Source organism: Cricetulus griseus, chromosome 3, assembly GCF_003668045.3.
Source record: "Cricetulus griseus strain 17A/GY chromosome 3, alternate assembly CriGri-PICRH-1.0, whole genome shotgun sequence".
Classification (NCBI taxonomy): Eukaryota; Metazoa; Chordata; class Mammalia; order Rodentia; family Cricetidae; genus Cricetulus; species Cricetulus griseus.
The window spans coordinates 223001234-223014956 of NC_048596.1; the positions used below are offsets into that span (position 1 = coordinate 223001234).

At 38.8% G+C, this 13723-nt stretch overlaps 1 protein-coding gene across 2 annotated transcripts in view; it reads right to left on the reverse strand.

Annotated features, from left to right (window-relative positions):
- The window catches only part of Cdc123 (cell division cycle 123), a 52788-nt gene that overhangs the window by 23595 nt on the left and 15470 nt on the right, over positions 1 to 13723 (reverse strand). For both annotated transcript variants that reach the window (XM_027405180.2, XM_027405179.2), the window contains 2 exons: positions 11349 to 11444; positions 9502 to 9608 (listed from right to left, as the gene is read on the reverse strand). In XM_027405180.2, the coding sequence (XP_027260981.1) occupies positions 9502 to 9608; positions 11349 to 11444 (203 nt within the window). The remainder of the gene's footprint in view (positions 1 to 9501; positions 9609 to 11348; positions 11445 to 13723) is intronic.

Below are 13723 nucleotides of genomic sequence, written 5' to 3' on the forward strand. Positions count from 1 at the left end.
AGAGAGGCGTGTGTACACACACACACACACACACACACACACACACACACACACACACACACACACACACACACACACGGCACTACATACTGACAAGTCTTTAGCCTAAAGAAGTATCAGTGTTGAAAAAGAAAAGAAGCCAGGCGGAAGTAGCACATACCTTTAACTCCAGAACTCAGGAGGCAAAGGAAGAGGATCTCTGAGTTCAAGGTCAATCTGGTCTATAAAGGGAATTCTAGGACAGCCAGTGCTACCTACACAGAGAAGAAACCCTGTCTCGAAAAAAGTTTAAGAAGTTAGGAAAGAAGAAAGGAAGGAAGAAAGGAAGGAGGGAGGGAAGGAAGGAAGGAAGGAAGGTAGGAAGGAAGGAAGGAAGGGAGGAAGGAAGGAAGAAAACCTATCTTAACTAAATCCTATTTCCATCAGAAAGTTGGGAAATCTGTTTTAATATACTCCAGCATACTATCTGAAGACCTCATTTTCCCATGAAAGCAAAAGTCACTTTCTTCAAACTCAACTAAAGTATATTACCCAAAGGAGCTATATTCCAACATTAGCTTTGAGTATATTTAAAATTTCTTAAGCAAAAATAACTCTTACAGGTTGTTTTATGTTAATCAAAATTGAGGCCATGAAATGTCAGGTTAACAAAAATTAATACAATTGTTCTATTCTTTAAAAATAACTACCCTTTCCCCACCAGGACCAGCAGCATGATAAGACTAAAAATATTAACAGAGTTCCTATGTTTTGACACCCAGCCACTACAGAGACAAGTAAGTACTCTGGATTAAATTACCCATATAAATGAGGAAAGACAAGAAATCAATACACGGTGTGGTGGTGCATGCCTATAATCCCATGACCCAAGAGTCTAGATTATGAGCTCTAGACTACACAGTGAGTTCCAGGCCAGCCTAGGCTAAAGTGTGTAAGAAAATAAAGAAAGGAAGAGAGAGGAAAAGAAGAAGAGAGAGAGGAAGGGAGAAAGGAAGGAAGGAAACAAAGGACCATAGGTCAAGGAAAAAAATCATAATCAAGACCTTGGGTTCTATAATTAGTGCCTTAGCTACTTTTCTGTTGTCATGACCAAGGCAGCTTATAAAAGAAAACATTTAATTTGGGGATCATGGTTCCAGGGGGCTAGAGTCCATGACCATCTTGATGGAGAGCATGGCAGCACACAGATAGGCATGGCAATAGAGTAATAACTGACAACTTACATCTTGATCCACAAGCACAAGGCAGAGAAAGAGAGACAGTGGGAATAATGTGAGCCTTTGAATCCTCAAAGCCCGCCTGCAGTGATGCACCTGCTTTATCAATCCTAATCCTTCCCCAACAGTTCTATCAACTGTAGACCAGACACTGAATGGCTACACTAGCTAGCCATCAAGCTCTGGGCTGCCCACCTATCTTACTCCTCTACCCTTTGTGCCAGGGTTTCAGGCAAGGACCACCATATCCAGCTTTTATGTGGGTGCCAGAGACCTAAACTCAGTCCTCATGCTTGCATTTTACTGACAGACCTATCACCCCAGACACCACTTTTAAAAAATGATTCTATATTCTTACAAATACCAACCCAGATTCTTAGTCATCATATTACTACTTAAAAATAAGTGTATTTATATACATATTTACATTCTACCACCTTATAACATTATTTTTAACTGGTTTAACATTTATGTGATTTTTAAAACGAGTTGTTTGAGAACATATGTGGTACCGGAGGTTACTGCTGTAAGCTTTTTCTTACTGAGATGATTAACCAGATGGCCAAATGTGTTTATGAAAGGAGAGGGTGGTGCTGAGCTGTCTAGAGGCTGAACATAGGAACCTGTCCAGAAGCTTATCTTGAGCAGACATTACAGGCAACTTGATCATAGTAAGACCTCTCTCTTCAGATAAAAAAAATTAAAAAAAAAAAGGGTTGGAAGATTACAACATTGTGTTTCACACTAATCAAGGTCTAATTATATGAAAGATAAACAAATCATGGGCAGAAAGACAAAGCACAAATTTTGAGAAAGCAGAAAATAATACAAAGTTTTGGTGGTATAGCTTTTCTTGCTGTTCTGAAAAGCAAATCAATAGTTTCAGCATGTAGATGCCACTTCTTTAGGGTTTTCAACTATGGCAGAAAGAGAAAGATAAAATTAAAGTAAGGGTGATTAGATGTGTTCATTAGCATTCTCACAGATCTTTTCTCCAAAAAGGCAAAATACTGTATTTAAAAATTAAACCGCCTATGGTAGTTTGAATGAGCTGCCTCCATGGTCGCAGACACTGGATGGAGCACTTGGTCCCCAGCTGGTTGCACTGTTTTGACCATTTAGGAGGTGTGTCCTTGCCAGAAGAATTCTATCACTGGGGGTGGGGCTGAGGGGTCAGGGGTGCTTTGAGGTTTCAAAGCCCCACACCATTCCTAGTTAAGCTTTCTTTGCCTCCTGCTCATGGTTTAAGATGTGAGCTCTTAGCTGCTCCTGCCACAATGCCTTCACTCTGCTGTTAGACACTAACCCTCCTGAACCATAAGCCCAAATAAACACTGTGTTTCTTCCTGGGGATGTGTGGGGGAGGGGATACTGACCTGAGGGGCCTGTACTATTACCTGGGTTCATGGTACCACTGCATCTGGGGTCTTTGCTGATGTCCTGGGGTCTATGTTGATATCCATGGTTGGGTCCATGGTCCTATTGCAGCTGGGGGCATGCGTGTGATCTGTACTGTTGCCAGAAACCATGTGGAGGCCCATGATCCATTCTCCCACTGACTGTGGCTACATCTACTGTGATATTGATGACTCCAGACAAATAGTTGAGAGGGAGGGAGATGGAAGGCTTTTATGACAACCCCTCTTCCCTTCCGACACACACACAAAAAGTAACAGCCTAGACAGGATGCTACCAAAGAGAACTTTTAAAAAATGTGAAGGGATGCTAAAGTGTAGCTCTCCACAATTGATGGTTTCTGACAGGGATGCAGGAGGGAAAGGACTCAGTTTATTTAAGGGGCAGGCCACTGAGAGAGTTTGACCATGCTCCAGTGAGTATATAGATAACATAAATTGGATTTTTTTAAATTTGTTTTCTCTCTTTTTTTTTCTTATTTTTATTTTTTACTTTTTTGGTGGGGCAGAGGTCACAAGGGTGGGGGTTGGAGATGGACATGGAAGAGCTGGGAAGTGAGTGTAATTGGGGCACATGATATAAAATTCCCAGAGAATCGGGCTGGAAAGATGGCTCAGAGGTTGAGAGAACTTGCTGCTCTTCCAGAGGTTCTGAGTTCAATTCCTAGCAACCACATGGTGGCAAAACCGTCTGTAATGAGATCTGGTACCCTATTCTGGCAGAATACTGAACAAATAAATAAATAAATAAATAAATAAATAAGATTCCCAGAGAATCAATAAAAATGTTACATGGAAAAAAACAAAACAATAAAAACAAAAAAATAAAATTTAATAGCAATAAAAAGTGGTTGGGTTCAAAAAAGAAAAGTTTGAGCTGGAAAAACTATGCTTAGTACTACTTTCATATATTGTCTCAGGAAAAGTAAAGACTTAAAGTTTATTCAAAAAAAAAAAAAAAAAAACAGGTGGCCTCCCTTCATTCCCTCTTGCCTCTGTGCATACTCGCTGACCCACACCATCCACTAACATTGCCCAATAGTCACAGGAGAAAAAGACTGAGTATCTTAGTTCTTACTGATTCAGGGAGTAAAAATAACCACACAATACACTAAGGGCTTTTTAAAAACAAAAACCAATATGCAAAACAAGAAGAAAAAGATGGAAGAAGATTCAGAACACTGCCTATGCCAGACCAGTTTCTCTCAATTTTAGACTTGCCACAGGGCTCCGAATTTCCAGGGATAATAAGTTCTTGTGGAGCTAACTCACAGTTCTTGTCCACATTTCACGAACAATGCCTATTCTTTGACCTCATCATGACATCCATCATTCACTCATGACTATCTTGTAACTAATTTAACCTTTTTCTCATATTTTCAACATTGTACAGTCTTTCATATCACTTGTTTTTTTGTTTGTTTGCTTTTCTGTACATGAAGCCTCAGGGAGAAAAACCTATTTGAAGTTTCTTGTGTAGCAGTCTGAGGTAGAGACATGGCCCAGCAGTTTAAGGATATTTACTGCTCTTGTAGAAGCTCAGCATTTGGTGCCCAGCACCTACACAGGAAGGTTCACAATCTCCTGTAACTCCAGCTCCAGAGGATTCTAAACCTATTTTGAACTCTGTGGTTCAGATACACATAACTTTGAAAAGTAATACAAATAAATCTTTTTTAAAAACCAAAAAAAAACTAAAAAAAAAAAAAAAGAAAAATTCCAGAAGTGACCAAATTTCTAAGTTTTAAGATAAGAGCTGTAGCACAAGTTCGAATTGGTCTTTATAATAAAAACCTGGAATCAGATATTAGGGGGTAAGAGCTGAAAGCAGCCAGCCACTAGAGCTCTTACCTCCATGAAATCCTCAGACTGAAAAAAGACAGAGTTCCTGTCTCCTCCTGCCTTATCACTTCCTCCCTCCACCTATCCATCTTACTTCCTGTCTGTCTATACAGACCTCCAGACCTCTATGGTTAACTAGTGGCTAGCTCTACCTTCCGATCTTCAGGCAAGCTTTATTTGTTGGAGTATAAACAAGATATCACTACAAAGAGCCCTTCTGCATTTTGCTGTCTTACTCCATCCAACCAAAAATGAGACCCAACCACTTGTCTAGTGTATCCTGTTAGTAATGTTGTAGCTATCTTAGTTATCAGTTTGACTACCTTGCTGTTGTGATGCTTCAAGTAACCCTATTTTACATAATAATGACCCCACAGTACTAGCAAGTCAAATATGCCAAGAGAAGCCACAATGTGCCTCCTGGAAGTAAAAAGGACAGACACACATATATATATATACACACACACACACATACATATATATACACATATATATATATACAATATTTATGGCGTTCAGTACTATCCATGGTATCCCACTAGAGGTCTATGGGCATGTCCTGCAGATAAAGGGGGATTTACTGTAATAACCAGTTTTGAATAATACTATGAAAAGTATTACACTGAATGTAGCTATGTGTAAATTGCTAAGACAAATAAAATTCCCTGGTCAAAGCTATTTCTCTTTAATTTGAGCCCTTCATGAATGGGTTTTTTATTCACTCGGCTTTTTCTTCTAATTGCTAACTGAACATCAGGTGTTCTTTTCATGTTTTGTCCTACTGAAGTGACAATCAATAAAATAATTAATGAAAGCAGCCTTGTGACTCAGTAAGTTTAATTATGGAGAATGCTGATGTGTGGGCAAATAATGCAAACAGCAAATATTAGGCAGACTTATTGTGTTATAATTCAACCTCCACATTTTTAAAGCATCTGGTCCACTGTCATCAAGAGAAGAACAGGAAAAACGGAAGACAGAACTTAGCATTCTATAGGAAAGTTTGCCAGCAGCAGACACAGGGTAGATGCTCAGCTATTCCTGACCACCAGCCTTGTTAACAGAATCTGGATTGTCCAGACCCTGATGCACCTGTGGGTCACAATCACCCAATAAAGTTTCAATCATTGCATGCTGGAGAGATAGTGGAGCCTCTAGTATGTGGGACCTACTGAAGGAAGGCAGGTAATGGGGTGGGGGTGGGGGTGACCTTGATAGCGATCTTAGGACCCTGACCATCTGTCTTACTCTCTGTTTCCAGGCTGCCATAAAGTGAACAGGCCTCTTGTATCATGCATTCCTGCTATGATGCACTATGCTGCCACAGACCCAAAAGAAATGGGGTCGACCAACCATAGACTGAAACTTCTAAAATTATGAATCAAAATAAACTTTTGCACCTTGTAAGTTGTTTAACTCGGTATTCTGTCGTGACAAAAGGCTAACACATCCCTCCTTCCAGGGATACACATATTGACTCATATAAGTGGCCCTCAAAGCAGGAGCCTGGAACTGCCAGGAAACATGTTAGAAATAATATAGTCAGGGCAATAAAACCCTATGTGCGTAAACAATTTTCAGTTGGCTTTTGTTAATATAGGGACTGGACTGGATAGAGAGCTCAGTAATTAAGAGCACACACTGTTCTTAGAAAGGACTTGGATTCAGTTCTCAGCACCAATATCAAGCAACCCACAGCCACCTATAATTCTACTTCCAAGGGATCTGATGCTCTTTTCTAGACTCTGTAGACACCTGTACTCATGTGCATATACTGTCACATAGACATAAACACATAACTAAAACAATAAAATTAAAACTTAAAAACACCCTGACTTTATCAAAGTTTGTTTCTTTAGTCAAGGTAAGATTCAAAATGGTGTAAACAGTACAAATTCATTTTTATGACACAGTAAAAATATGCACAGATCAACAATTATGTGTTAGAATAATCACTGATATCTCATTCTAGTATATGTTTTAATGGGAATTCTGAAAAGGATCTCTAACTGATAGTAACCAGCAGTGGGACTTTGAACCACTGAACAGATTTAGGCCTCAGCAGAGTAAAACACTACATGATCTTGTCAAACCTAAAGAATTACACTCAATCTTAAGCTTTTGAAAGACATTGTGACAAAAATTCTTTTTTTATTTTTTCTACTTTGTAGTGCTATGAATCAAATCCAGGGCCTCAAGAATGCTAGGCAGATGCCCCACACTGAGCCACACTTCTAGGCACTGATCTTCATTGTTCATGAATTTTACTAATAAAGAATTGTGTTATAGTGACACTCACTGTTACGTACCCGGTTTACTGCTTACTATGCTAGTGATTATCAACAATATTTCTAGGAACACATTAGGGATGACCAACTAATGGGCTGGAGGCTGAGTGTACAGCATCTGTTCCTTCCAACATCCCAACTGGTGATAGTGTAAGCATGGCTATTTGTGAGTAAGCATTCTAAAGCCACGGTCTCACATTGACTTGCTGACTTAACTTTTTCCTTAAAAGTCAAAAACTACAAAATGTAAATCATGACTGGTAGTTTTACTACCCACTGGTGAATGTCAAAGCTGATTTTTAAAACCATCAGCTTCAAAATTAAAAGTAATGTAAAACTATTTTTGGGAAGGCCAAGATATCCTCATATTCTTACTGCAATGACTACTAAAGGTCTGTACTAAAGAGTCCCTATCACTTAACAGATACAACACAGTTTGAATGTATATAGTTCAAGATCTTTTTACTCAAAGCATCAGAATGTTAGAAAGCTTTGGGGAGGCGAGTGAAGCAATGACTTTCTTCTAACCAGAGGAATCTGCCAGAATACAAATGTGGCTGCATTTGTTAAAACGAAAACTGCAGGCCACCAACTCCCAGTAATATCTGTGTCAGCACGATCATAAAAGGTCAGTAACTGCATATGAAAACAATACATGCTTAGACTTTTTGTTGTTAATTGTGTTCATTTCTATAAAGCCAGAGATGAACAGCTATAGAAATACCTGGCTAACCCATTCCCTCTATATGCTATTTTTTATGATGCCACTCAGGATGGAATGCAGGGCCTCATGCATGCTAATCATATATGTAATAATTGAACCATACCCTAAATTCCTTTTATAATGAACTTAGGATACAAACACACTCATTGATGGCTACAAAACATTGTTTTCTCTTACCAACACTATCATCCCATATACAGAGCTGATTGTGACTGTCAGGTAATGGACCTACCTAGCCATGTCAGGGTCCCTTCAAAATAGAAGCTGAGGCTGAAGCAGAGTGAACTGCCGGAGCAAAGCCTACTGCACAGTTAGGGAAATGGGGTGTGCACCAGCATGCAAGCACTGTATTTCTGAAGCTTAAAGCAGAACTTACAGACTAGTTTAACTACAATGACTGGTGTTTAGAAGATGACTAGGAAGGGAGGTCAGGGATAGCTGTTGTCTGGTGATGAGACAAAGGAAGAACGGGGCACGCACATTCAATGGTGAATGCCCTGCCTTGCTATAATTAGCAGCAGCAGCTCAAGTTCTTCTTCTTTTTTTTTTCTTTTGAGACAGGGTTTCTCTGTGTAGCCATAGCTGTCCTGGAGCTCGCTCTGTAGACCAGGATGGCCTCAGACTCACAGAGATTCACCTGCCTCTGTCTCCCAAGTGCTAGGACTAAAGGCGTGTACTGCCACCACCCGGCACAGCTCAAGTTCTTTAGCCACACAGTTACCATCAAGTAGACAATAATTCTATTTGAAAAAAAAAAATGTATCTTCAAGATTTACTTTGAGGACCATCACTGCAGAGCTTCATAAAAGAAAAGAGAATTGCTCAAATGCATCACACTACCAGAATACAATGACAAACCATTAAGGTCAGATAAAATAATGATGAGTGTAAGCATTTAATGACACAGAAAGATGTCACTATATGCTGCTAACATACTGTCACTATATACTGCAAACACAACCTATAGAGCAATTACGAACAACTGAATCACAATCTTCAAGTTGGACTGGAGAATGAACTTAGCAGTTAAGAGTACTGGCTATTCTTCCAGAGGACTCAGGTTCAATTTCCAGCACCCACATGACAGATACAATATCTATAACTCCAGCTCTAGGAGATCTGATGCCTTGTTTTGGCCTCCAAAGGCACCAAGCATACATATGGCACACATATACATGCAAGCAAAACACCATATACATAAAACAAAAAAAGTCCAAGATTTTAAAAAAAGGGGCAGGTGGGCTGGCAAAATGACTCAGGAAGTAGAGGCAATTGCTACCAAGCCTGACATCCTGAGTGTGATCCCTGGAATCCATATAGCGAAGGGAAAGAATCAACTCCTGTAAGCTATCTTCTAACCTCTACATGAGCTCCATGACTTGTATACACACACATAACACACAAACACACACAAATAAAAATATATGAATAATTTAAATAATCCTTACTAGACAAAGACAGGTTTATTTACATTATATCTATGAATCAAAAGAAATCTGGAAGTATATACAGCTGATAATGTAGTGAGCTCACCATGCTTTTCTGTTTTTTCCTCATCAGTAGTTACTAATTTTGTTTTTATATTATAAGCACATTTGAAATTTATAATAGAAAAAATTACTAAAGCCGGGCAGTGGCGGCATGCCTTTAGTCCCAACACTTGGGAGGCAAAGGCAGGTGGATCTCTGTGAGTTCGAGACCAGCCTGGTCTACAAGAGCTAGTTCCAGGACAGCCTCCAAAGCCACAGAGAAACCCTGTCTCAAAAAAGCATTAACAACAACAATAACAACAAATTACTAAAGTGTTTCTCATATATATATATATATATATATATATATATATATTCTTGATAGTTAGATATATCTACTATATAGCATTTGCTGTAAAAGAAAAAAGACGGTTTGCTTTAAAATGCCACTTAAGGGCCACAAAGTAGCTCATGATACAGAACTGTTATAGTAGAGCACTAGAAAGTAGAATTTTACCAATAGGAAGCTACTCACAAGACACTTACGGCTGTGTGAAGTCACGAGTGATGAAATCAGAACTCTTGAAAAGCAGGAAGATGTCACTGAGGGTTTTACATTTCAAAGAACTATTCATTGCTATCCAGTATGCATCCTAAATAATAAACATATGTGAGTTAAGACACATCCCACAACTGCAGCTCAGGCATATAAATGAAAGCAATTAACACACAGCATCTCAAGGGTTTAAAGAAAACAACCAAGCAAATTTTAGTAGAACTGTCAGATGTCAAACACACTTCCCAACAAAAAGAACATGACCAGAGCATGCCAGATACTCAGTTATGCACACTGAAGACCAAGATGTTTCAGTAGGTAAAGGCAATGCCCAAAAACCTTGATCACCTAAGTTCAATACCTGGGCTACACATAGGAGAAGAAGAAAACCAAGTCCCACAAATTGTCCTCTGACCATCAAGTGTGCATGCACAAATACACTCACTAAACAAACAAATATAATTTTTAGAAAAAGAAGTGTAACTATACACACTGAGATAGTAGGATTCACACATTTCAGGCCAGGGCCAAGTACTTTCCAATGTTTTTCATGTTAAGATGGAAGGAGGATTAATGACGTCACACACACCAGCTAATAAAAGATTCAAGTGGTAAAGAAACAGCTACTCTCCAAAATAAGAGCAGTCATTCCTGTTTGGGGAGACTGACAAAAAAACACCTGGACTTAGATTGTCAATACACTTAAGACCCCAGTTATTCGATCAAAAAGGAAGAAATTGAGACAGTTTCAATCAGTGGCTGTGCTGGACATGTGGACATTAGGGAACAAGGCTCAGTGAAATGTGATTAAGTCACACTTCTATAGACAGACCAGACACAGGATTTAAAAAAACACATTAAAAAACATTGATAATTACCAAAACTATCCAATTATCCACACTACATGGAAGAAAGCACTAGTGCATATAGGTCAGTCAATAAACAAATGGACAAGTAAGGAATTTATAACCAAAAATATCTTTCCATCTTAAGTGGAAAACAAAGAAAATTTAAAACATTACTCAGATAGAGATGCAAAGCTGGCTTAGACACTAAAAATTAATTCAAAAACTTCTATATGATAATTTCTCCCAATGAAAAAGACAATAACTTCCCATCATATTTAATTCCAATAAATATGATTTATACATATGTTCTGTATGTACACTGCAAACCATACAGCTGAATAAAAAAAAAAAGAATGCAACTACAAACTCCAAGGAAAGTAAAAGATGGAAAAAGAAAATGGTAATAATCATAGTAAGCCTCCATCAGGTGAATACATGGTGTTTGCCAAATGAAAGCCACTAGAAACCCTGAATACTGGGGAGAACAAAAGGTGCCCCCAAGTGAATATGCACTTCCTACTGCAGTGCACAGAGGGAGGTGTGTACTGATGCAAAGACTGGAGGACAACTTCCAAGAGTTGGTTCCTTCCTGCCTTGTTGGTCCTCGAGATTAAACTCGGGTTATCAGGCTATCCCACTGAGCTATCTCTCTGCTCCAGCATATTTATTAGTACTTTCCAACAGAGGAAATTTTTCTCAGCTGAGTAGGTGACGTTTTAAAAAATGCAGACTATGAACATACCTAGGATTCAAGCACAATTGGCAACATTAAGAGGTCAAACTGTCTTTTGGTAGAATACATAGTATTTCACAGACCCAGGAAAGTACACATGGCAAAATCAAAATAAAACAGAGGAAAAATATAATAAATTCAATAGCATTTTTTCCTGGAATTAGGAATATAATAGATCTTCCATGAGGATATATAATGAAATAAAGAGCAAAACAAACAAGTATTCAAATAATGAGATTTCCTTATGTGCGCCTACCCTTGGGGCACTCCAATTAAGCTTAGGGAAGACACTACCCCCGAGCGAATTGATAGCTTCCTGGACTTGAGTGGTGAACTCAGGAAACTCTGGTGCCTACAAAGACAGAGAACAAATCATGAGCTACAGACATGGAAAATATGATCAATATCTCAAGGTTGTAGTTAGGATGTTAAAACAATTATTTAGAATACAAATTGCTGTTCTAGTCCTCCACTCAATTAAATACAATCAGCAAAGAAATAACATTTACCAGAAAGAGAAATAATCAACTTCTAAATGGGTATTTTCTAAAACATTCAAAACTCACATCTCTGAAAACACAGATACCATCAAGTACATAGTACATAAGTAACAAATCACTGGTGCTTACATAAAGCCAGCATCTGAAGCCAACTGTGATGGCATACGTCCTGTAATCCCACCACTTGGCAAGCAGAGGCAGGAATTAAGAGCTGAAGATCCTGGCTATATAGCAAATTCAAGGACAGTTGAGGCTGGGGAGGTGTACAAGGCAGTGTGTAAGTGTGCTCTGCACAGCAAATGTAAGGATTCAAGTTTAAACCCTCAGTACAAAAGTGAGGCATGGCTTCCCATACCTGTAACACCAGCACTGGGAGAGTGGAGACAAGCAGATTGCAAGAGCTCACTGGCCAGCCAGCCTCACTGAAATGACAAACTCCAAGTTTATTGAGTGACACTTTTTAAACAAAATGAGATGAAGAGCAGTAGAAGATGATACCCAATATCTTCCTCTGGCCTCCATAGACACGTGTACACACAGACACATACGCACACACACACACACACACACACAATAATGAGAGCTGTTATTTTTCGAGAAACTGGAGCGAGGTAGGAATTGACTGTACATACACTCCAATTCTCAGAAATAATATCCAATGCTTAAAGGACCATTGTGGGAAAGGTTTAGTAAAAATGAAAAATACATGATGTGATAAATTATACCTAAACACTACTATTTACAGGCAAGTTGTAATATAAGCAAAAATCCCAAATAGTACCTGGGTAAGTTAAAATGTCCTTTTCTTTTTGATTGAGTTAGAAACAGACATTTTTCGAATAAAAAGTAACTCAGTCTAGTGTTTGTTTCAACCAGGAAGTGACAGAAAAACTTCCATTCAACAAGAAGATACACTTGATTGCCAATAGGCCCTGCCTTAAACTTGAGGTAAATATCAAGGGGTATGGAAATAGGACTTTCTGGGGATCTAGGACACAAGGACATTAACAAACTCTTCCTGTCACTCTGACTGTATTAGCCTCTAGAAAGGGGGTTGCTGCCCCCTACTGGGCAACTGCAGGTTCTGAAAAAAAATTAATCAAATTCCATAGTAGAAAAATATTCTGACAAAGTCTAAAATTACCTACACACTACAAAACCCAGATGGTTCCTATGGACCCTCAAGATCTAGCTCAGTGAAGAGAAAGAAAAAAACTGAGACGATTCTAGGGGAAAGGCCAAAAAGTAAGTTCTTAAAAAAGGAAATATATTGCCCAATTAGAAACAACTCATTGGTAGGTTTTGTTTGATTTGTAGGCTAAGACGTGATTCCTGGCCTGTGCATGCAATAAACACTCTAACACTAAGATGCAATCTCAACTCTAGAAGGGGTTAACTGCAAGTAAGACACTAACCTGTTGGTTAGTAACAAGTTCTTTCATTATTTGATAGACTACACCAACTCGGCTTAGACACAATCAGTCATGAAGCCCTCTCGATGAACAACTGAGTAAGGAATTCTGTATTTCCATTTGCCTCTCCCATCAAAAGGATGTATAATTCCTGTCATACAAATTAGTTCCTCATAATCACCAGAAGCTGCTGGTCTGGCTGTCCTAGAGCTGTCAACAAAAGCCACTTATCTAAGCTCTGCATCACTACAGCAGTAGTGTCTGTAAGAGATAGAGCTGGGGCAGTAGAGATGGCTCGCTCAATGTTTAAGATTGGCTGCTCTTTAGAAGACCTAGATTCAATTCTTAGCACCCACATAGCAGCTCACAACTGTCTACAACCCTAGTTCCAGGGGATCCTATACCCTCTTCTGACCTCTATAGGCACCAGGCATGAACATGGTGCATAGATATAAATACAGACAAAACACCCATTCACATAAAATTTAAAAATAATAATTACAAAGACAAAATAATTCCATTTCCCTACTCCACAAAACATTGCACGGAAGGACTGCTACATTTCATACATTTTGCTTTGGTTTTGTAGAACTAAAGGTTGACTCCAGGGTTATGTGCACTTTAGGCAATCTGTAAAAAAAAAACCTGGGTTTTTTTGCTGTTGTTTGTTTGTATTGTTTTGCTTTATTTTTGAGAGAGGTTCTCATGTAGCACAGGCT